The 26,470-nt window shown below is 35.3% G+C and overlaps 2 protein-coding genes across 4 annotated transcripts in view; one reads left to right on the forward strand and one right to left on the reverse strand.

Annotated features, from left to right (window-relative positions):
- Window positions 1-26,470, reverse strand: part of Timp (Tissue inhibitor of metalloproteases) — a 130,741-nt gene that overhangs the window by 46,879 nt on the left and 57,392 nt on the right. The gene's annotated exons all lie outside the window — the stretch shown is intronic.
- On the forward strand, window positions 458-26,243 carry LOC143896297 (uncharacterized). 3 transcript variants are annotated; one of them, XM_077404053.1, is made up of 12 exons: window positions 458-1,500; window positions 2,106-2,301; window positions 3,356-3,520; window positions 12,660-12,787; window positions 12,916-13,041; window positions 14,115-14,469; window positions 14,963-15,134; window positions 15,243-15,342; window positions 15,669-15,843; window positions 16,334-16,477; window positions 17,808-18,047; window positions 18,983-26,243. In XM_077404053.1, the coding sequence occupies exons 1-12, from the start codon at window positions 1,138-1,140 to the stop codon at window positions 23,317-23,319; spliced, it is 6,501 nt and encodes a 2,166-aa protein (XP_077260179.1). In that variant the 5' UTR covers window positions 458-1,137; the 3' UTR covers window positions 23,320-26,243. The 3 variants fall into 3 exon arrangements, with proteins under 3 accessions (XP_077260179.1, XP_077260180.1, XP_077260181.1); XM_077404054.1 differs by lacking the exons at window positions 458-1,500; window positions 2,106-2,301; window positions 3,356-3,520 and adding exons at window positions 8,072-8,658; window positions 10,582-10,860; XM_077404055.1 differs by lacking the exons at window positions 458-1,500; window positions 2,106-2,301; window positions 3,356-3,520 and adding exons at window positions 8,072-8,581; window positions 10,582-10,860.

Below are 26,470 nucleotides of genomic sequence, written 5' to 3' on the forward strand. Positions count from 1 at the left end.
GCGCAAGAGAAACTAAAAGAACTTATAAATAATTGCATTTATATACATAAGTTTCAAAATTGCAGTGTTACAATGTTCACTCATATCAATTATCTTAAAATAAAATATGTGTGTAAAAATTTTTTTAACCGCAAGCGATATCTGAGTTCGTTATAAAGATAAAACTTACATATAGTGAAGTGAGAATTAGTGCGTGTTCATAAATACAGTGTCATATTTTAATCGTCATATACTGAAACAATAAGTGAAGATTATACGAAAGTATTAAGATTTTTTTTGTAATTGAATAATCTGTTAAATATATTCATCTCTATCTGATTTATATATGTATTTTAATATATTTATAAATTAATTTGAAACTTACGTCATATTTATTTAAATACAATAAAGTCCGAATTGAGTGGAATATAATGCGGAAAATAGAGAAAAATATTATATAATCAGATGTAACTATAGTGACGTATATGGAGAAGGTTATCATTTATCAACGCTTTCGTATCCTGCAGTCAGTTCCAAGGTTACTCATCTGTATATTCAGTTGCAACTGCATGCAGTATGTAATAGCACTTCCAATATTCTTGTCGCTATAGACACGAATTTATATCAAATGTATAAAGTTTCGCGTTTCACATAAATCTTATAACGTGCAAAAACATTGCGTAATAACTGTCACTTATAAGAAAAGACTGGTCGGTAATGCTTGCCGCTAAATTACAAATTACTTGCCGACATATTTCTTCGAATATAAAAATCTCGAGTCCATGCTCAGAATAAAAATAGAACTTTAAAACTCTCGGTAAATCGATATAAAAACGTATGCAGATATATATAACCTGAATTGCTATTATAAATACGAATAAATACAGAAGCGTATCAATGATGACACTGGCGTTTGGTGTGCCATGGCAAGCCGTTTCTACATTACGCGGATTGAACTTATGGGAAACACGACGACAAAGGCAGTCGTAACTGGAGATTGATTGAACGCGCTATACGGCACGTGGTCACTCGTAGCGTGGCAAAGTTCACCGGTGTGAATAGTGCGATGCGGGAAACTTGAGAATTGGACACGCGGCGGCGGTGATCGTGTGGAACCAACGTATAATACATGGACAACCCGCGTTTTCAACGACGATCATGAGTTACAACGTGACGCCGCTGAAAAAGCACGCGGAAATCACTTACCGCGTAAAATGCGTCGCGGTAGAGAACGAACGGGTGTTCGGCGATGTCTACGTCACCCAGCAGACGCAGAATTTCGTTAACCGACCGGAGGGCTATCCTTTTCCGCCAGAATGCAGGAGGCAAAAGCGCAACCTGATACAGCAGACTCTGAACGGACCAGATTTTATGGAGCTGAACAAACGATTGACTGGAAGTGCCGGTGTCGGGAGCTCGCGCTGGCAAAAACGTTCCAAGTCGATGGGAGATGAGCCGAACGTAATCGCGTTTAATTATAAGAATGCCGGAAACCATAATGCGGCCATCAAGAAACCTAAGGTAAACGTTCGCATAAAATGGAATTCAAGATTAATCAATCTCCACCAAGAAGATTTGCCAGTTAATGATATAAAAAAAATATAAATAGTAATATATGAATGAAGTCTACTTATTCCATTTAATAACATCGACTTAAGGTATTAGCGTGTGAAGTCGTAAAAGTTAGAATGTGTCAGTTCGGAATTGATCAGTCTTCTTTAGATAAAAAATTTCTTCAAGTTTATCTGTTAGTAAAATACATGTTGAGAGAAAAACACATTTAAAGATTACATCTTAATCGAATACTTTTTCTTTAATTTGCTTTCTACGAATTCGTTTCGCGATACGTGCGCATGGGCGGTAATGTCAGATGCTACGAGTATAGATGCTAAAAAGATATACTTATAATAAAACTTAGTAACTCTATCAAACAATAGTAGACGTAATCATCGTCAGAATGATACTAGGTAGAATAAACTATGTATATATATATAATTTTATTTTCCCCATTTTTTTCCATAATTTAGTTATATATGTTCAATATCACTTTAAATCAGTCTCCTCACATTATTTATCTAGAAGAAAAATAAAACATTCTAAACTGTTGCTTAACAAATGCATTTTAGATATATCCTCCACCCCTGCGCTATTTTCCGCTGCAGAAAGAAATCGTGATTACCTCGTTGGTGGATCAACTGTTGCTAGATATTTACGGTATACCGATGGGTGACAGGAGACGCTCGGAAAGCGATTCTACGGCATCGTCCTTGAAAACGTGGCCGCAACATCAATATCTGCAGAAAACTCGTTTGCTTTTGAAAAGTAAGACAATTCGATATGAGCCGGATACATAAGCGTCGTGGAAAAATAGTCGTATAAAAGCTCATATCCATCTCGACGATTGAAAGCGCCGGTATATAATAAGTAACGATCTATTATTGTGAGCTACGTAAACATGGAAATTAAATAAATGTTCCTTTACAATAAAATTAAGATACCTATATAATATGCTAAAAAAACAAGCCATAAATATTATATTTTCAATCTGAAACACTTTAATTTTATATATAAGAAATAAATTTATATAAGAAATACATAGCACTTGAACTTTTAAACTGCAAAGGATTTTGCTGCTGTTTATATAGCTTTTGTAAATAACAAGAAAGATTTGATGAGTTTCTCTTATGCAATCGTCGATAAATTGCTTTAATAATATTTAAAAAATCGCTGAATCTATATTCAGCAATGGAACTGCAAGTCTTTCAGAACATCTCTTTATTATGTATGTACATATATTTCAGGATAATAAAAGCGGCAATTTCGTCTTTTAATTTTTTATCTGCGTGCGATTGGAGGAGCCTTCACTTGACACTATAATGTAAAACATTATTACTGCATATTTACCATAAAAAAACCATAAAAAAGATAACGGATTGATCTGATTTCAATTGAATTTCTCTCTCTCTCTCTCTCTCTCTCTCTCTTTCTCTCTCTATGTGCGGTAGTTTCTTCCTAACATACAATAAAGTTTCTATAGTAAAATGATATTCTTTTAAGTCTTGATGGTATGTATGTTACAATAATAAAAGAAAATGTTCGATACGTATACGATTATCAACGTCGACAAATGCGCGGAAAAATGAAAAAAGGGTGCAAATTACAAACTTGCACATTGCTTCCTCATTATTACAGCTTGCTACAGTTAACGCTTATTTTACGCCGATATATCTATAAACATATAAATAGTAATTATCTATATTATATTATATTATATGTTAGTAACTAAAAAACACACAAAAAAAAAATATATATATATATATAATACTTAGATAATATTTAATAAAAAAAAAATGTTAAAGGCCAATATTTTACACAGGAAAGGATGAACTGCAGATCTTACTTATGACTCTACACGACCACATCATTCACACAGGGGGACTGCTTATTCGCCAGCTGCGTCGAAAGGATTACCTCACTGCCAAATGTGATAAACAGTGCGATATTATCACGGCCTATCTACAAGCACACAGCGCGAAGAGAAGTGAGTAAACCTTTCGCTTTAAATACTTTCGCGTTAATGCCTCGTCTTTTGAAATATATTTAGAATCAATGCATGCGCAAAGCATAGTGTACGCACTTAAGTTTCGCAATATAATTCATTTGCAATATATTCATTTGCAATACTAAAAAATAATTCAAATAATTTATCATAATAATGTAATGCTAATCTTTAATTTATCTGATCCGCTACTACTCAATATTCATCAATAATTAATATGTGAACGAAAGAAAGCGTACACAAAATGCTTCTTATTTATATAATTATTTTTAATTTTTATATAAAATATTTTAATTGTGTCAAAGAGAAAATTATTTGTTTATTTTATTCTTCTTCTTCTTTTGAGACTGTCAGATAATATAGCATTTATTAAGACTGGAAAAATAGCACTTAAAGATACTACCTGCGATTAAAAATTTATAGAATAAAGTAAATGATTGTTCCGAGAAAAGGAGCTTATCCTATACTGGGTATATCCCATGAAAACTGTTAAAACATGTAAAAACATTGCTGTAAAGTGTTTTGTATGCTTCTTGAACCGTTCCATCCTAAAACTACAATTTTTATAGTACATTCCGAAAAATATACTGAGATGTCTTATAAATATTCAACAAAATTTTGCAGATTAGAATGATATAGTATTGAGTGTCGTTCACATGGTTCTACATTCTCGAATTTGTTATTTGGTTAGATATAATAAATAATCATGCATTTAAATAATTGCACATTAAAATAAAAAATACATTCAATTGCCATGAAAGAAAGATAATTATCTTAAATTACTCTTTTATTATAGTTTCAAAATTACGTATTCTAACGATTTCTTCGCGAGTTTTACTAGAAATGTAACTTCAGATCTCAAGAGATCAAAGAGATTTAGATATGTACATTCCTTCTATTCACTTTTATCTTCAGAGTATAAGTACAAAGTTCTCTCTCAAAGAACAACAATTAATTTTTTTCAAGTGTGTGACTCTTATATTATTTATTTTGTAGATACAAACTTACATAGATCGAGAGCTAAATTGAAACGTTTGTTATACGTGCGTTTGTTATATGTTTTTATCTGACATTTCTGTTATTACACCGTTTTTTCTCATTTCCATTGTAACAGAATACGTGACAGAAATTCTTGAGCGCGTTTCGCGGCTTCATAGTATTGTATTATAACTTATATCTCTGCAGCGACGAATATCGTGCAATAAATGTGAGCTAGAAACTCGATGTAGTATACCGATCAAACTGTCAAGATAGTTCTCGAGAGAGCTATCTGAGTGTCGCGAAGAAATCGTGGCGTCATCAAGTTGCCGTGGTCGCGAAGAAACGAGCTTTTGTATGCGGCGATGCGGTGATCAATAATTAGACTTTGCCGCGAGGGAGGCACGCATGCTCCGCGTACGATACCGTGGACCAAGTTCCGACGTGGCGTCATTGATAAAGTTTTGATACTGTTGCGCGTCCGCCGCTGGCCGGATATATGCACAACTTTCCTCATTCGTCCTAGCAAATTACCGGCGTTTAACCGGTACGAGGAATTCGAGGAAATTCCACAATGAAGAGTATATATATGCGCGAAAAGAAACGACTTATACTTTAGCCGCAAAGGAGCAATTTTGTCGTCGGACTTTTTCTCTCGCAAAAGACTTCGCGTCGTTGGCACATTCGCTGCTTCCAAAAGACATGCATTTAGCGATGAAGACAACTCAGTTTGGCGATTGCAAATTGTTCTATATAAAAATAACGTTAAATCCGATTTAGTTTTATTTTGTCGATTAAATAGCATTTTATCGACGATAAATTTTCTTAAATCAAATTGATTGTAAAGATGCACAGTTTTTTCTTAAATTTCGTTTTCTTTTATATGGTTTTATTCTTGTAAAAAAGCAGAGAAAATAGAAATGCACAAGTCATATTCTTTACATTACATTTCACGAATTTATATGTACTTGACAAATCGTTTTTATCTTTCCTACAGTTTCCTCCGATTGTTCTGCCGCTTGTAGTTTATTGATCTCGCGTATTTTTGAACGACCTATCATTTTTACGTTGGATAAGACGCATTCGATATCTCCGGCCAACGCGCAAGTATTACCTATGAACTTTTCGTGCCATTAACCCAGCAACGCTAAAAGCTCAACGACCGTTCTCATACAGAATGAACACGTAATGAACTACGCGATGTGGAAACTCCCTGATGATCGAAACGATTATTATAAACTGTCTGAATCGCATTTCCATAATGCAACGCTTATAACGGTAAATTGTAGGCAATTGGTCATGAATATTTAAATAAGAAGTTTTATGCATGACGTACATTAGTAAAAAACTGTAAATGTATATTAAACGTATATAAAAATTAAAAATGGTTAACTTGGTAATACAAATCTAAAAAAATGATATTATCTTATATTAGTCGCATTTTTATTTTATTTTATTTTATTTTCAATAAAATGGCAATTAAAATTAATACTTATTTAATTATAATTCTTTTTATCTTTTACTTCACAAAGATTCTAATTGTTTTTTTTATTAGCAAAGAATTTGGAATAAAACACCTGGTTCTTTCGTTTCGTCAGCTGTATTTATACACATATTGCGTATGAAATACGAGACAATTTCCTACAGATATCACTGTCATTCCATTATAATGAAAAATTACTGTCTCAAGTGTGTGCAAAGCTATACTCACTCAGCAGTAAGCCGCAATTCAGTCTTACTAATAAACAGAAGTTTGGCATGCCACACGGGTCGAACTTAATCAAATTGCATTGAATCAGCGAGTGCGCCGTTTCGTCAATAGTAACATGTTGTCGATTTAGAATTCGCACATCATATTTGATATTGTCAGTCATGAAATAGAATTATTATGCTATAACAAATAAATAAATATAAAATATTATTACTCTAATCCAAAAATACAGACATCACGTTTGCGACGTAAAGAAATTTATTACTAAGAAATATTTATATAAAAACATGCATTTAAATATTTTTGGTCGTTTATGCATTTCTATTATCTGGATTACGTTAGACAAATGTGTTTAAGTTCTAGCTATAATTAAACGATTCAGCAGATACACATATCTGTCAGAGCTTCGATTTCTCGTGACGGTGTTAACTAGTTCGAGTGACCCACAAAGCGGTAAAATCAATGACGATGTAAATCCTAAATTTGCGAATGTACTTACCGGTCAACTGTCTCGTTCCTAACAATAAACTATTCTACCGAGAATTCTAAATACAAGAAAGTATATAAATGAATTGTATATTGCAAATTCTATGTGGTATATAAATTCTTTCATAGTTAATCGGTGCTCAATACTTTTGCTGCATTCCGATATTTACTGTCAGCAACTGTCAGTACTGAAAATCTATAGTATACGTGACGTAAAATATAAAAAAAATATAGATTCTCAGTACTGACAGAGTGAATATCGCGCGGAATGCAGCCTTTTCATGAATTGTATAATAATAGTTAGCTTTGTAATATTGAGATTGGGGATTATGATCCCCAATGTATTTCACACCTTTAATTGTCACACGTGGCGCGTTACATTTTGAGAAATAATATCTCCCGCAAAGATGAGTGATTTTGCATATATATAAGCGAGAACATATATAATGAAGTTTCTATAATAATATATATGAAATTTTCAAGGTTTAATCTTCATGTTCGCTTGATATATTAATCTCTCCTCGTACGGGATTACACATTAGATAAAGTCGCGTCACGCTGTTCCACGTTCCACTTAATCAAGGTCTGTAGCCATTAATCTTCTCACAAATGAACTATTCTGTGTAATAAAAATTTAATAGCCTGTAGTCCACCATATCGTGCGCCGATATTTACTACGTTTAGATACCAAAGATTAATTTTTTTTTACTTAAAGTAAGGCTCTTCGAGGCTTGAAGAATTTTAGTGCATCAAACATTCAAATTGCCCAAATTGACAACATTATATTTTAACGTATAAAAACCATAATATATATAAATGTTTATCATTTGATATGTTATCAATTATCGATTACCGATAACGCCAAGAACAAAAATATTTATAAATTATTTACAAGAAATATTTTTCTAGTATAAATATTAGTAAGTAAAGATATTGCACGTGTGATTTTGCAAACTCCTACGCACGCTTGAATCCCAATTCGACTTAATCGGATTTAACATTTTGGTATTTACATGTTACAACATCACACGTTAATCCGACAACTTATGTGATTTCCATGCGTAAGTATGCATAGGATGGTTATGAAAAGTAATTTCACGTTATAGAATAAAAAAAAGTATTTTAAACAGCAATTTTAAAATGTCAAAAGCTCACCTATAGTCGCCTCATAGTCGCCTCGCAATCATGCATTTAAAAAGAAAAGTCTGATTTTCTCGACAAGTTTTTTAGGATATATCGAAATACCTAAATTGTAGAAAAACAATTTCGGGCATACTCTTTCTGAAACGATCAAATGCACGCGGGAATGAAACGATATGCGAAGAGGGAAGCTGTGTATCGAGCGCATGCGTTGTGACGGGAGTGGCAGCACGTAGAATCGCTACGGCCGGGGTTGAAAACGACGACTCGTGGAAAAACGACGGTATAGTGCCTACTGCAGGATTCCACGAGGAGGCAGCCGCCCCTCGTGGCGACCTCCTCGCCGTCGTTACGTTGTGGGGTTTTGCGCGCGCGCAAGCTACCCTATCCGTTATCGTTCAGCTGACTCGGCGCATTCGTCGTACGTAGACTACAGACAGCTGTCGACGCCGACGCCGCGAAATTTCCGGGCAATCCGGAACAATGTCGGGAGTGTGATCTCATTCCACCTTCGCGAAGTGTGTGTCTCCGCGTTTCCGAGTGATTCCGCAAAGTCGTGCCGCGCGACGAATATGCATGTCGAGGTCGTTCGCTCGTGATGCATCCGTGCTTGACGGTACGTGCACTGATGTGCATTGATGTGTCGTGCTGCATAATCAACGACGACGACGACAACAACGATTGTCCGATAGCGCGCTGTCGAGTCTCCGAGTCTCGTGGTAAAGATGGTACGATCCGATGACACGCTAATCTCGTTCTGTCGAAGTGTTAAAGTACTGCGTTTGTTTAATACCGTCTCTCTCGAGTAAGTATGACTTTCGACTGGTCGTCGATGGTCCAAATTGCGATTGGTAAACGGCGGTGGAGTACACGTTTAAATCTCAGTCGCTTCACGAACGCGTGATGCGTTTAATGGAAAAAAATGAGCGCCGCGTATTGGGTCCATCTCCTTTCATATAAAATGACAAGACTCTGTTTGCATGATTTCTAGAACAATCTATATTCAGACTTTAAAGAGACAAAGAAAAAAGAATAGTAAAAAAGGGATAGAGTAGCATAGCTAAAGGGCAAACAAGTCGCATAACATATTCGATTAAAATTAAATTTTATTCGGCAAGAGTAAATAACAATAATTTCTACGTTTTGTATTTTTTTATAAAATGTAAAATGAATATAGAAAACACTATAATAGCATTTATAATTTTTTAATATCTGTAAATCATCCTTTTCTGCAATAAAAATATATGTGCGTGTTATCGAATTGAAATTAGCATACCGGTTTATTTCATTTGAAAGCCATATTGATTTCCTTTCAATGTCAATTTACTTCATATATCTTTATAGAAATATTGAATCATATTTTGATGGATATAAAGCATTCGTGAAATATAAATTGATTGACATGAGTCTTTAGCATCTTATTAAGAAAACATCAGAGAGTCGAAATTACCGAAAGTCGTAGTCAATCAATGTGGGTCCTTTCGGACTTCTAAAGATGAATTATGCAGGTAAAACATTCCTCAAGGTTCGCCGCTCGCGTTTCGATATAATAGTCTAAAAGATTGGTTATAAAATAACCATAAAAAATAATTAATCGTCATAATTCATATACTGTTCCATTTATACTCGGCTTTGGCAAATTGTAAAAGATTCGATTCTAATTGCTGCACATTTATCGGTTTAATATCCATTTTTAAGCCATATCAAAGCGGAAGCCACAACGTGTAAAATCGGGGTTACGACAACTGTGACTGATTTAAGATACCTATGCTTCTTATTCACTTATGTATGCACGCACAAGCGGTTCGCATCGACGAGAGTAAAATCGCGAATCTGATAAAAAGCCTATATAACATTTGAGTTTCCTTAATTCACAAATTCTTTCTGTTTTTAACTTAATTCTAGTCTTTCTCACAATATTTGACAATACTTAAAACTCATCTAACAGTCTGGCGCAGTGCTTGATTGAAAAAGAATGATTGCGTAGATGGTATAAATACAACTTTAAATGGAAAAGAACGATAAGTTAAGTGTCGCATGCATCTTCTTAATTGCATTGTAACCAGTCGCGATCGGATTAACTGCTCGAGCATTTTATCGGTTTCATCAGCCGCTGGTGAAATCAAAATCAATTTTGTTATCAGCTTGGCCATTCTTATCAGTGGTCATCTGCATTTTACCGCGAACAAGAACACGGGGGTTTTATTACATGGACCAACGAAAACGTTAATTAGCGTGTATTAAATTGTACTGTAATGCACACAATGTAATTAACAAATAGTACTCGATGCTCTAAATAATGAGATCCTATAAAGCAACCTTTTACAATCCATATAGACACATATATATTACACGGGTATTGCAGTGCGTGGTTATCTACGATTGTGGTACTTGTAACAGGTGGTACAGCTATACATATGACGCGGAAAGAACAAAGAGAAATGTTTAGCTGAATCTCTAATTAATTAAATGTTATTTGATATAAGTTAGAAAAAAGACACACACACTCTTATGCTCAATTAACACTATATACTTAATATAATGTGTTTTATAGTGTTTTCGCATTATTACCAAATTTATATCAGATTGCAACGCTCTTTATGATTAATAAATTTAAGAAATATATATTATAAACTTACGTGTTAATGTTTTGTCTAAATACAGTCACGATAGTTTCGCACGTGCAAAAGCTTAGCACATTAAGTCAACGGATCGTCCGACTTTTCAGAGTCACAGTAAAAACATCGTGTATTCGAGAGGAACAACGCGATTCGTTGCGAATAAAAAGAATATCACAAGAATAAACCGAGGAACGGCTGATCATGAATCACGAGAACGGGTGAGAGCGGCGTACGCGCGACATAATAAAAGACGTGAGAGATGAAAGCGAAACGATGAAGAAGAGAGAGTGGCGCTTCTAATTGGAGGATGAACGGATTTTTCAACTCCCTCAAAAACCTCGCGTCCGGTGCTACCAGCTCTGCCCCGAGATACGAAGAGCTGGAAGGTGAAACGACAGTTTCTGTAAATCTATCTCGCATGCTAATGTCCTCTCTCGTGTGTCGCACGTCGCACGCGCACAGCGTAATCAGCAATGTAAAACTACATATACATATACACACATCCAGACTACGTGTGAGCTAAATGCTCGTAAATTAAATTCTGTTAAATACTGCTGCAGGGGAACATAAACTACGGCACATCTAAGTGTTGCAACGTTAACTTAATGCAAGTTCAGAGTATCATATAGCTCAAGCATGCTTTGTTTTCAGCCACTGAAGACGATATAGTTAAACGTTTTTATTTCCAAGTATGAAATAAAGTGTAAAGTAATTAAATAAGCATGTACTTTGTTGCCATTATGGAAGAGATAATATCTAAAGAATGATAATTTCATGTAAAGTTTTGATAAAATATGGCAGGATAGTAATGTCGCACTTAACGTAAACGAGTATTCTCGTCGTACTCGACTTTAACTACATTAAGTACTTAAGACACTTCAGTACTTAATGTAGTTAAAGCCATATCTTTATTAGAGATTAAATTTAAGTGTAAGTAAAATATTATTTTTCAAAATTTATGTAAAATTAAGATTTCGTATGTGTATGATTTGTTTGCAAAATTGTCGAATTGAACTATAGCGAATCCATTTACCACGATTTTCACAAAACGCAGTAACTCGCATTTAAAGTTAGAGTGCACCACGTTTGCTAACACCAGAATATCCATATTAAAATTTAATGTATAACATGTTTGGTTTGTAGCTAACTCGACGAGCATTGTATAGCTATGCTATTCGTCAATTATATATAATTAGTAAGTCACTTAAAATATAAATTGCAAGCGCCGTATTGAATCGATCTTGTAACAAAAATATTGAGAAAAATTTTAATATTTTAACGTATAAAAGAGCGCCTGTGTTTATTTTACTGCAACGTACAGCAAATAATTTGTTTGCTGTTTCGTTCAAAAATTCTAGAAAAATATAAATATGGTAAAACAAAGACAATAAACAAAGTAAAATGTAACGCACACGTGGCAATCCTAACGAAATACATTCGGTACATACAATACCAATACAAAACAAAATACAAATTGTTATAAAAGCAGAAATAATATCGATTTCACACATCAGCGCGCAAGGCTGGCGGTGTTTATTCAGCCATTAAGAGAATACCATCGTGATCATACTCGTTCATTCGCAGATACTGTCTGATGACAATAACCAATATTGCTGTTGTTTCCATGCAATTCGTTCGCATGGAAATTGAATATTTTTAATGCATGTTTCATTGGCAAGTCGGCTTAACGTACGACATAAACGCGTGGATAATTGTTTATTATTTTAAGAATTTCTGCAGGATTATTTCTACTCAAACTAGCAATTTTTCAGCCGAGGTTGTCATAGAAACAATCACGCAACGCCCCTTCTACTAAATGTTAAAGGCGAGCTTGCTTCACTTCGCGATATGTTCTCAGTCACTTGTATCGAATTGAACAGGATATGGTAGTGGCTATTGCAATTTCGAGTAAAATATTCAAATTATCGATTCGAATTGAGCGCTAAAATATTCACGCATTTATGTCAATAAAGTTTTCTTGACTATTGGTTTGATTGAAATAAACATTTATTTTTATTTGCACTATAAGATGATGTAATATTTTTTCTGTGAGTTATATCGTAGACGATGTAATATAAAACTGCAGTTTATGAAGTGTTGTCTTGTTAGTTAGTCGTTTGAGTGAATTTGTAATGGTAGATTATTATGTAGTAAAGTGTTTAATGGATTTCCTTCTAAATTTCAGTCGAAGATACAAAAATGAGGTTCAGTTTGACTCCGCAACCGGGGGAAAGTGGTTTCATACAATGGTTAGACGCGATGAAAATGGTTGCCAAATTACAAGGAGGTATACCACCGGAATTTCGAAAAAGAGTGAGTGTTCTACGATTTACTTTTAGATGGATTGCTCATAAAAATGCACAGCATAGAAAGTATAAAAAATTCAAAGAATTCAAGCTAGAAGTATAATATAAGGAATGAACTTTGATATTCTCCAATAGTTGTGGCTAACGTTGGCGGAACGTCATCTGGAACAACGCGGCGTAGACTGGAAGCAGGCTGAGAAGATCTGTTTCAACGAGTGGAGTAATCCTGACGACGAAGAACTCGGTATACAAATCGTGAAAGTAGGTGTCTACAATACTATTCAGCCGTTCTAACATCCACATAACAAACTTTGACGTAAATGGTTATATCTGTATGAAAAGAAGTCTTCTTGGTCGCAATGTTTTAATAAACGTTAACATTGATTAACGTTATATTAAATAAACGCAATATTAAATAATGTTTCTATCTTCTATATCTTTGTGATATCTTTTGGTGAGGAAATTCCTCTAAAAGATTGCTTAAAGTTATTTAAATACTCTAGAAGCTCTGGTAAACAATATGCTTTTCTTGTACACTTTGATGATACCGTCTGCGTGAAATGCTCAGTTTGTCGAGTTATCTCTAAAATGAAGGACGACCCGGTTAATTTCGCGAGACCATCTCTGGATGCGCAGTTCCGAGAAGAACATTTAGAAAGATGGTGGTACATTTATTTCAAAGTGCTTTAAAACTCTTGGCACGAAAGCATCGAGTTACTAATATTACTCTGTAGTACATAAATGTTTCAACTGATTAAAAAGAATAAGTTAAGGAAACTAAAAATAGAGGAAGCTAAACGTCAGTTACGTAATACGGTTTGGATTAAAGCGAGCATGGTGCATAATTAGAACAAGTTGCCCATCTAAAAATATCTGCAATCTAATACTTATTTGATCGCGTCAGATTGAGTTATATCAATTTTACATAGATTTATAGACTGGCCCTGATTATTATTAATTACGTTCAATTATGCTCGGCTCACATTCATCACTATAATGACAAGAAACTAATAATTACTGGTTTGCTTTTGTGATTAATGTTCGTTTACGTAGATTATGTTTCAAGATTTTCCGACCGAAATTAACATTTGCCGCTTTTTTATTCTCGTTCAATCGTTTACTAGTTCACTCTTATTAAACGGACGATGTAATATATTAATTCATTTGCAAATGTTATGAAAATTTAACGGAAAGCCTAAGATAAATTTTGAATAAGCTTGCTGAAATTACGCCAGTCTGCGTAATTAATTAATTCTGCTGATTCGACAAGGCTCGAAAGCTACCGAAACAATTTCCAGCTAAGTCAGCAACGTAAAAGTTGTTACAATTCGCAGGACCTGCACAGAACAGGCTGCAGCCTGTTTTGCGGTGCTGCTGGCCGGGACAATCAAGCGGTGCTTCGTCGAGTATTACTCGGTTTCGCCCGTTGGAACAAGTCCGTGGGCTACTGTCAGGGCCTGAATGTTCTGGCCGCTCTCGTCCTGCAAGTAATGGACCGCGCGGAATCTTCGGCTGTGAAAGTGATGATATATTTGATAGAGGGTGTTTTACCGGAGGGCTATTTTGCCGATAATCTGCGGGGTCTCTCTGTGGACATGGCGGTGTTTCGAGATCTTTTGCGCTCGAGGTTGCCGAAATTGTCCAAACACCTCGAGGCGCTCCAGACCGATGCGAAGGATAAAGCGACAGGTAAATCAAGTTGATGAAATAAAAACTTATGGGAGTAAGCGTAAGAAATATAGAGACGTATATAACGATGAGATATTACACTGATATGGCAGGAGATTGAGCTGTATATAGTTTCGCTGAACGAATATCCCCAGTGGTATCAAAATTTAAAACAATTTTATCTTCTTAAAAAGTTTATGTAGCACGTGTGGTGTAACAATAGACTTTCAATTCTTTCATGTAAATATTTTCAAGATACAAGAATTTACAAAAACATCTTTAAATCAAAATAATTAGAACATCGATATTGATTCTGTTTTATAGAAACATCATATGTATATATAAGACATTTGTGCTTAAAAAAGATTCGTTAGATTGAAATAAATAAAAGATAGATAGTTTACTGTATATAACGATAATCTCTACAAATAATTTAATTTAATTTGATTCCATCTCTCACTTTTCTTGATTACTATGGATTGTTATGATGGATAATATTACGTCGTTTTTTCAGGAAGTAGCTACGAACCACCGCTCACGAATGTGTTCACCATGCAATGGTTCCTTACACTTTTCTGTCACTGTTTACCGCAGGAAGCAGTGCTACGTGTCTGGGATCTAATATTTCTCGAAGGTGATGAAGTACTCCTGAGAACGGCACTCGCTATTTGGGAAGGCCTCTCAGAGTGAGTTGTAAATTTAAATTAAACTTATTAAAAATATATAACAAAATTATGAATATTATTTCATTAATGATAATATACTACAAATAAAATAATTAATTGTTTCTACAGTCGCATAATGACCGTAACATCGGCGGACGAGTTCTACAGCATAATGGGAGTTCTCACGAGAGAAATGCTAGAATTCACCGATACAAACAATTTCATAAAGGTTGAGTATAATCGTTCATACAGAAATTTTAATGATAATGTAACCCAGCCAGAGGACTGTCATTTTAAATTTGTCCTGTTTTTACGATTATATTATATCCATTAATGCTGGTCTACAATCTTGCTTTAAAGGGTATTTAAGCTCTATAAGCCATAAGAAATTGACCAATCACATTCGAATGTTCTCCTCACATTCCATTGTGATTGGTCAATTTCTTACAAAGAGCTTAGAGCTTAAATATCCTCTAAAGCAAGGTTGCAGGCCAGCACTTACCAATGCATTTGACATTGTAAATAACATAATTTATTTGCGAATTGTTTTGGCAGAACATTGTTAGCATGGGACCCTTGCATGGTGTAACAAGTTTGAGAGAAAAGCATCGATATAACATCACCCCATGGGCGCGTAAGCTAAGTGATGACGATGATAGCGAGACAGAAGAGGATGAAAGATTGGCTGTGGCGGCTGCTATGTTCAGCATGGCTCAACGTATAAAGAAAGGTGATTGTCATTTTTTAACGAATTCCGCGAATTCAAATATCGAATATTAATATATTTTAATACGCGTATAAATATAATATAATAATAGATATAATACTATAATATTATATTTTTTACGACTGTATTAAAAGTATCAATTTCTTGTTAGCTATAACTTAACAAACACTTAAATACTTTAAAAGACAGCATGCAAATCAAACTTCTGATGCTCTGCGCAGATGAATAATAGATACAATTATTGACCGCGTTCAACAGACACAACTGTTGAGTGTCGTTTTATCAACACGCTACGCTGATTTGTTGATAAGCGAGCAAGAGCAAAAAGCAAGAGCCAATCACGTTCAATTGCTACTGAGCGGTTTGTTCTGCTGAACGCGACCATTATCTTAAATTGCGAATCTGTTTTCCGCGAAAGGAATACAACAGTTTAAAACATTATTGTCCAATATTTACTCTTTGTTAAAGGAAATGGTAATGCAATCAATTTCAGATCGTATACCTTCGACAATAGGAGCATTACAAGCGATGGCACCTAGTAGTGATCGAGAACGCCTCGCTTTAGATATTAGTACGCTGAAGCAACAATATGCAAAACTACGAGAACGGCAGCGGCAAGCGCACATAATACTTTCTGGTAATAATAAATGAGTATAACAAGCATTCTATAATTGCATAGTATAAAAATTAAAGATGCATTTTCTCGAATTTATATTCTAAAAACGATACTCACAATTCATGATTTCAAAGTATATTTTATTACATTTGTATATCGAATATTTTAATTTATAATATAAATGCATCGTGTAAGTTTATTAGATCAAATGCAAAAACATCAAATTGCTATTAAAATATAAATTGATCGTATTAAATGTGAAATGGATAATATAAATGAATACGTATGCATATTATATTGCAACAAAGGAAATGATGTTTTATAATAATTTCTCTATTATCAATATTGCTTTAAATTATTAGGTTATCATGTAACGTTGGAGTCATATACGAAAATTAGGTTGCACGTTACTCGTGCATCTTTACGATAAAAAAACGTGCGTAGGTTTGATGATACATGTTATAAAAGCTTTATGAGTATAGCGATACGTTAGCAGCGATATTTACGTTTCTGTTTGCTAGCTCATTTTATATTCATGAATGAAACTAAACTCACGTTTGTGTTTACGGCTGGACACTATCGTCATATTCGATCCGGGCGAGAATACACGATAACAACGTCGTAACCTTTCGAGGTATTATGACCTATCACGTAAAAATCACGAGTTGCAAGTCTGCGTGATATGCTTCAATTAGAAATAGCCGCGTCATACACCTTCTTAATAGGTAAATGTGTGTGAAATCCGTATGATTAATAACATTTAACCGGCATGTGCCGATAAACTGATAAACTCGACACCGTTGGTGAAATTTTCGTATGAGATACGACAAAACTTTCCAGAACTGAAATTAGAAATTAATATACTAAAAATTTACGAGTCATAAGTCATAAGGACAAAAGATGTAACAGTAAAAATAAAAGTTATGTAAATCAACAATATTCAATATTATTATAACATATTAATTTTAGCGTTACGATAAGTGCAACTGTTAAATATTAGAATTATATTATTTTATTATAATATAAATTTATCCATTTATTTGAATAATATAAATTTTATAAAAATACGAAAGAGGAAGGTCTGAACCTTCTATTATAACGTAACGATATTTTTTTATAAATCAATATTTTTGAGAGAAAACAAATGCAAAAATAAAAACAAAAAAACAATAACAAAAATTTTATTTCATATAATAAAAGCACAAAGTGCTTTTTTCGATATTTATAGTTATTGGAGATTGCATGTGTGCGTGTATATAAGGTAAGAATGTTAGGGCTATTTCTCAATCTACTCTGTTTAATAGTAAAACAAGCACTATTCTTATTCTAACTGATTCCTTATGTTCTATAGCCGCGTGCGCGCGACAGACGATGGTACCTGCACCCTCCACAGCCATGAATCATCTGTTAGTGGGTAAAAATGCCCTCGTAAGTGGAAAAAATCGACCATTAAGTTTGCCGTCTGCCACTGCCACATCGAAATTACGGCCGGCAGCCCTTCACAGCCCAAAAAATCGCAGAGACAAACAAGGTGTCACGCTTCACTGGAAAGATGCGAAAAGGCCGAAGCAAAGAGCAGGCGACGCTGGTGGTAAGTGCATTTAATCTCTCATCAGAAAAAAATGATTCAATAAAGAGTATAATCTTTACAAATATATGTATATTCAAAAATATTGTAAAGATATTTATAAAAATTTTCTGTTATGAGAATGTTGTAAAAAATATGCAAACTGTTTCTTAAAAGTGTACAAAAGGCATTTAAAATACGAGATATGTACACAAAATAGTACAAACATATAAGTAACAAAAAATGTGTAAGCAAGAATTAAAATATAATTTTTCAAAAAAAAAATATATATATTATATATGCACACACACACACACACACACACAATTACTATTATAAATGCAACGTTATCAATAGCAAAAATGTGTTTTTAGTAAATTAGTGATTTTTTACATACGTACTATTTTAATCTAAATAGTCTTTATAAAAATTTATGAAAATAACAAAAGTGCATACTTATATTACAAAATCAATATTGAAAACTGTGTTGAACGTACGATATTGTTTTGACCTGCTCGTGGCAAGCGTACCAGCAGAGAGTAAGATGGAACTTCCATCTGATGGTAAGACTCACGGGTATGGTAACGCTTATCAATTGCTGAACCTCCAATGCTCCAGAGTAGATACAACCACCTGCTTCACGTTCGATCAGCAAGTACGAGTATTGACGCAGGTGTGGCAGATAGGGTCAACATCCGGTTCTGTCACACCTTCTCGAGCCAAGTCGTCTTTCTATTCGCGCGCGCGAATAATTTCCCTCCCGAGTCAAGATTAAAATACATATAAGTTATAATAGATATATATTATAATATTTTTAAAATTACATCCATTTATCGACTAGCGATTATCATTTGTGATAATATTGCGATATTATCATCTTTGTCTCTCAGATTAATCAGTTTTAGAACTGTGTAGTCAATTTATTGATATTTTCTATTTTATGTGTGTGTGTGTTACAGATGCCGACGCCATTGGCACAGCATTTGTACAGTCGGCTCCAGAAACGTCTTCTGTAATGTCACCCAGCCGAAGCACCGCTGACAGTGACAGTGATAGCACGTCGACGGAGCTGTGCGACGAGCCGGATCGCCTGAGTGACGTCGATAGCGAGGAACTTACGTCAGCGTCCGACTCTTACGTCATGGCGACAGACGATGAAAAGCACGCTTATGAGGGTTCGTCGACCTCGGCGAGTACACCTGCGCGCTCGTATATTAAAAGCGAATTGATGGCCGAAGGACCGCAGACGGATACAATTTTCAGAATCGAACGTGACGACAAATCTCCGTCCTTGTCTGAAATCTCGATCGCCAAGATCACCGATCAAATACGGAGACTCTCGGCAGAAGATGACAATAATAAAACAGTCCTTCAAGTACCGAGCGCGCACGACAACGACGAGCTGTCGATGGATGATTGTCCAGTCGAAAGATCGCAGACGAAGGAAACGGAATCGAAGTTGCAGGATTATACGTCGAGTGAAGACGCGCCAAGATCGTCGAAGCCTGGGAACAGCTACGATTATTTAAGCCTTAAATCTAATCTCGAGACAACGGATGATATCCTGACGCATAGAACGGATCGACTGAAAGACACAGAAGAGAAAAAAGAAATCGTTCGGGCTAGCGATAAAAATAGTACAGGCCTTAAGACGGATATAATGGAAACCACTACGAATATACTACGGGATAGTTCCAGAGAACAAACCAGTGTCTCTTTAGATAAGAATTACGATAAATTTATCACGCTTTTAGACACAAATGACAAGCCTTTTGAATCCTCCTTAAGATTTTCCAGCAAGGTTTATTTGGATTCAAAAGGCGATAATGATTCGAATGACACGGAATTTGTGAATAACAGAGCTTTGAATACCGCGACAGAATCAGAGCCTTTTTATTCCAAGAGATACGTTGTAGGCCATCTTCCAATTTCCCCGGTAACAATGGATGACAAATTGACGAAATTGTCGCACGAAATATACAATGTCGCGATAAAACCGGAAAATCTGACGAGTCCTGAAGAGACTTTAAAGAAAGACGCATTTAGCGACAAGCAGCTCATGATACAAACGAAATCGTATTCCAATTTGAAGAAAAGCCCGAAATCTCCCGAAAGCGCGAGATCATTCAGCTCCGGAGAGACGATGGGTCCCGATTCGAAACCTTCTAGTCTAACAGTGAGTCCGAGAACGCCAGTCAGATTAGATTCCCGTGATTTCACAATGGACAAATCGGCTTGCTCATCCATCAGCTCGGATTCTAAAACTCTCGTTCTCCATTCTGTGGATTCGGATACCGCGCTCGACGATTCGAGGCCGATTACAAAGAAAACGTCTTACGAAAAATCGAGTCCGTCGACCCCGATCAGCACGGACTCTTTAAGAAACAAGTCCGATACGAGCCCGAAATTCGTGATTAGCAGTTCCAGTGATTCGTGCAGCCCGTGCAAAGCTAAGTCTTCCGAGAGATCATTCAGTTCCGATCTGCAGTCGCCCGTAAGTGCCAACTCCATAAGATATACTACGAACTATGGGAAACGAGATCAAGACAACGTGTCGGATTCGCCGATCGATTTGAGCACCTCGCCATTTTATCCTATCGCAAATCCTAATCAGAAGACACCTTCGCCGTACGGTGTAGGCAAACAAAGATGCAGTATGGAGAGCGCCGGAACCTCGCCCGATCCGAAATCGATCAGCTCGAAGGACTCGAACAAGTTCTCGGGATATCAGACAAAACTAGATCCCTCAACAAAGTCAATCGAGAGTAAGAAAAACGAGGGAATCTCCGAGAGAAGTGATTTGTATGTTAGGCCGCAATTTGCGTTGAATACAGAACTGAAGGTGAGTTACACACAGAAGAGCAAAGCTGATTTGAACCCTTACGAATCGATCGGCGCCGAGCCCTATCCGAAGAGCGGAGATTTCGCTGATGACAATGCGGACGATCCGCTTTCGGAAAAAGATGTGGTGCCTCAATTGCCGCACGAAAAGCTCGACAAGCACTATCTGAATTACAATTACAAACGTAGAGATCGATCGAAATTGACTGAGAGGAGCTCGAGCAGTCTGGAAAAAAGATATACCGATTTAAAATCCTCGGCTTTGATAGATGAATTCAATACGACCATGGCAAAGAAAAGATGCAGCGATATTCTCGAGGATATGAAACACTTGGAAGCAAAGGCTCTTAGCGATGGATCGCCCGAAACTAATATGTTGACGAAAAAATCGAGCGATATCTGGGAGGACATGAAAAACTTGGAAGCAAGACGACAGGATACCTTTAGCAATTCGGCGAGTGGTTTCTCAAAGAGCCGATTAGAAATCCCAGACATAAATATAACAAGTGAGAGTAGGAAATCTTATGTAGTGCGTCCTAAAATCAACATCGACGAGAACAGCGACAGTATATTGAAAAGCATAGCTTGCAATAAAAGTAATAGCGATACCGATGACGGCAGAGAATCGAAAGTAGGTGTGTGGACGAAGGTAAAACCGCGGAAGAAAAGCGACAACGGACGCAGAAATAGCGACCGGGCGTTAAAAATTATTCAAGAGAATTCGGCCATATTGCACAAGATTCTAGCTTGCCAAGCGAAGAAACGTCTACCGGATCTAGAAGAAATATCCAAGGAGATCACCATCAGTCCGATAAACGAAGAAATTTCTAAAATATTCAGTCCAATTCTCGAAAAAATGGGTCTGAATGAGCACGAAATAAACGAGGAGTTGGCACGAATAAATTTTAAGGACTTCGATAATATGAGTGCTACCAGCGTATCAGAATTTGACGCAAAGATCAACGAAGAATTGTCAAAACTGTCTCTTATTGACGATACGGAACAAATTGATCATTTAGATGTAGACGAGATCATATCAAACGATTACTTGGACACTCGAGAGGCGCTCATAGATCATAAGATAAACGAGGAACTTTCTAAACTGCTGGCAAACTATGAGGAGGAATCTCCACCGAGTATGATTAACTTAGAGAAAAACTCGTCAAGCCAGAACATAAGTGAGACGGAGGGTCTCGATCTTACCAGCATTTCAACAAACGTATTTTCCTATAAATCCTCTAATGATTCCATTGAAATCAGAAATGACTTGGAACCGACGCACGAAGTTGTAATTCAGCCTGAAAAGTTTCCATTCGCGACGTTGAAATACGAGCAGAGCATGTCGCCTAAGAGCGACATAGACATCTACAAGGAACTGGAGAAGCTCGACAAGATCTCATATGTGCAAGTGCTACGAGACACGCGTCTAGAAGTACCACCGAAACGATTGTCCCCTATTACGTACATTTCCGATACTTCCACTTACCCGGAAGTACCAACTGCGACGAGATACGTGCCGAAGACAAGCCAGTTTGACACTACGTCGTTGAAGAGTACCTACGAATCTTACAAAAGCTACGACATCCCGGATAGACTATCGCCACGGGATAGTCCTTACACTGCTTACGACAAACCAGGTGATCTCACGTTCGAGTACACGGAACGGAAATCGAGGATTTCTATCGATCCCTACGACCTGCATTTGAAAAGCTCGATGTTATCGAAAGAATCTTTGGAATTTCGCGTGAGATACGATGAAGAGTTGCCAAGGCCGACCGGCCAGGATAACAGATCGACGATTTCCTTAAACGTGGGAAGTTCTTACTACGGCAAGGGTAACGACGAAGCAGTTACGCCGACGAAATATATCAGCAATGAAGATAAATGCATGGATATCGGAGACTATTACAGCGATGCGGAACATCATAAGTATAATACTTTGTCATCGAAGGACTATTCTCACAGAAGTACAGATTATGACAAGCCCTTAAGTATGTTATCGCACACGATAATGGAATCCGAAACGGATATCAGTTCGTACCTACCGATGAGGCATCGCGACTATAACGTGCTATCACCCAATCGTCAATTCAGAGATGAATACTTTTCTTCTAGTCCAAATCATTACACTCCGAAACTCTCCCCAAATCTGACGAAAGAAACGAGAAGGCCTGCCGTCTCACATCCAGAATCTCCGGTCAAAATAAACGTTGACAAGTATGGAGATTTGACCGATACACCAGGATCAAACTGTTACAAGAAATCGACCCTGAGCCTCGGTAATCTGGAAAACGCGAACAAAGACGACGAAAATGTTGACACCACACCGAGTCCGAAGACGCACTTCAGTCCTTTCCCCGTTAAAAATAATGTTAGAAAACCCAAAGAATTGACGCTGAAGTTAGGTCTGTATTCGCCGAAGAACTCTGACTTCGGCCAAATGAAGAAATCATAGTGCTCAGTAAATTGTCAAAGTGATGAAGCTTTTAATCTACACGGAAGTTCGCACAGCTGGTTCACCGCTGCAAAAAGGGATATCTATATTCGCTAGTCAATCGTTATATACTTTACGCGAAACGAAGCGTACCCGAATGCATTTCAAAAAGTATTATCGATTTTCAGAATTTTAACAAAGTGGGCCTACATTGTCGCCTAAACATTCTTAAATCGTTATGCTCGACACTATTAAACAAATTATACAATATAAGCTTAACTTAATAATAAACGTGTAGCTTTTTAAGGTAATTAGGTAAAATAAAGTCGTGTAAATTTTTCAATGCTCGGCCAGGTAAATTATGAGTAAACACTTTTCTTTAAATGGCACGCAAATTTGTTTTGACAAAGGTATACGGACGTTACGGAAATAACATAAAAATAAATATACAGGCCGCGTTATATCGTAAACGCGATAAGCGCGAAATAATATCTCCATGAACGCAATTAAATTTGGGAATATTGCTGAAATAATACGTCGTGCGTTATTGACGCGATTATAAAATAGCAAATCCGGGCAAAGCAGATTAATGATAAATCCAATCCCCATATTCAGCCACACGTTTCTCGCTTCCTGTCCTTTATTTCATCATTAAAAGATAATGTGCATTTATTATTCAAATACTCGCATTTATACAGGCTTGTCGCAAAAAAAACATTGGAAGAACACTATAGCACTTGAACGCTCGCATTTGCAATCGCTACAATTACAATGAAATGCCTTTGATTCCCTCCAATTTTGAACTATGGCAAAATTTCCTACGAGATGACTTCCAAACCGGATCGCTATATTCAACTTAGATTAAGATGTAACTAAAGGATTTTATTAAATATCCTTCTCGCATCTTTTTAATTATTCCATACTACTGGTAGTTCTTATTATAAGGCAATATATATTTGAAACAAACGATTGCCCGTAGTATGAAATTCAAAATTCTTTCAAACAAGAAAACGATATACAAGACACGATGTAAATTTATAAATTGTCTAAATAAAACTTAATTTTTTCGTACGTTTAAAAAATTTAATCATATATGTATTCGTGATAACTCTAAGCGAATTATGCACTACAAATTAGATATAACGAAGATTGGTATATAATTTCAAATATTGACTATATGTTACAAATAACTTCAAAGTCCTGCAGAATCGTTTTATATAAAATAAAATTAGTATTTTTAGATGTTTCTAATAAGAAATATTTATAATATCGCAGTATTGAGAATCGGTTTGCTTGGACTGTTAAGTGTGAATAGATAAGAACCTGTTACAGTTAAAATCCTTGCTCACAAATGGCTTCAACTCGATATAAACAAAGTGAATCGCGTTAAGAGATTCGCACGGGATAATTTTCTGTTTTATTGCAACGATTCAAATGTTCCTTATCATGTTAACTAATCCGATTTATAGCCTACTTGACCATAAAATGGATACTTCTATAACTTATAATATGCAAAGAAATCATTGTACTTTATTCCTTGTTACTGCACAATTATCGCATTAACGCACTTAAAAATTCAACGCATCTTATTAGCCTATTAGAATATTTCCCCAATTATCTGTGATAGTATAGAGAACGATAACATAATCTTAACAGAAAAGTTTATAATTTAATTATTAATTCTTCAGTATATTAGCTCTAATTTTAACTCTAATTTTAAAATTTAACGAAAAATTTAGTTTGTATATCTTCTATACCTAATGCTAAAATTTTAATTAAAGTTATCGCTAATAACAATTATATATATGTGCGTATTAATTAATCTGATTATTGTATTATCTACAAAAAAATCACATATCTACATAATATTTAAATTTACATTTTATTTGTTTTAGACTTCTCAGAGATATAATTATATTACAAAAGCTTCTATATTTTCCAATCAACATTCTTCTTTAACATCAATTTTATTCAATCATAATTGTCAATTGCAATATAAGAAAAAATGTAAGAAGATATTGATAAAACAGTTTCAGCATGTACTATAAAATTTATGGAAGTTCTTTTTTACATAACGTTATGCATTTTTTCTGGCAAGATTTTTTTTAATTTACTGTCATAAATTATTTCTTTTACGAGAATATCTTTTAATATTAGTTATACTACATTGTACACTTAAACTTGAATGTATGAAAGATATAGTATTCTAACTTCGTTTCGATTACCACATCGTACGATTCGATCAGGAAATCCGAAAGTAGTTTCAGATGCCTGTGAAATATAGAAAGTATCCGCAAAGGTGCTGTATTCGGAAAGAGCAACGGCACGTTTAAATACAAAGCTAGTTTAAATAAGGGAATAGTATTAAATAATATCGAGTAAATTAGTGGATAAAATCTCATTGTTAACACAATTGTTAACGTTACAAGTTGTCAGCATCGCGTTTCGCACTTTTCATCCAGCATGAAAATTAGGTTCACTTTGTTAAACATTTACCTGCGAATAAAACTGCTTGACAATATGTACATTTAATTCAGTTATAAAGTTATTTAAGCTTCTCGAACTTCTGGTATCGATACTTTTCGATATTTACTGGAATATACGTTGCAATATACATATATTATACAAACAGTCTTTTTCTACTGTGTACGGATCAGTTGGAACTTGCGATAGATGAGTACGCATAGCCTCGAGCAAGGTATCGCGTAGCGCATATGATGAAACGCAAATCCTACGTAATGTCTGGTGGATTTAGAAAAAGAAAGAAATATATTTCAGGATTAAGGGCGCGTGTGAAATTGTTAAGTAATATTTTGAGAAAATATTGTATATACGTGACAATGCGAGTCACGCCAGATATAAGACTGTATATTTGAAATGCATAAAACGATAAGTCGCGTTATGGATAAAGAAACTGAATAAATATATCGAGAAAGTGAAATTGACGGCGTGTCTGTTAATTATCATTCAACAAAAATTTCTGGGTTCCGATTAAAATATCTAATTTTTATAAAGTGCAAAAGAAGGCTTACATATTTAATTAATGAATGCCTACTTAATGATAAATATCTATCCTATATTTATCCTATCAAAAATATTTTAATACTGTTGCCTCTGTTACATTCATATTGTATAATGTTCACAATCACTTTTATTAATTTACTGCTCAATG

Source organism: Temnothorax americanus, unplaced genomic scaffold (assembly GCF_048541705.1).
Source record: "Temnothorax americanus isolate GAGA-0224 unplaced genomic scaffold, ASM4854170v1 Scaffold18, whole genome shotgun sequence".
In the NCBI taxonomy this organism is placed as follows: domain Eukaryota; kingdom Metazoa; phylum Arthropoda; class Insecta; order Hymenoptera; family Formicidae; genus Temnothorax; species Temnothorax americanus.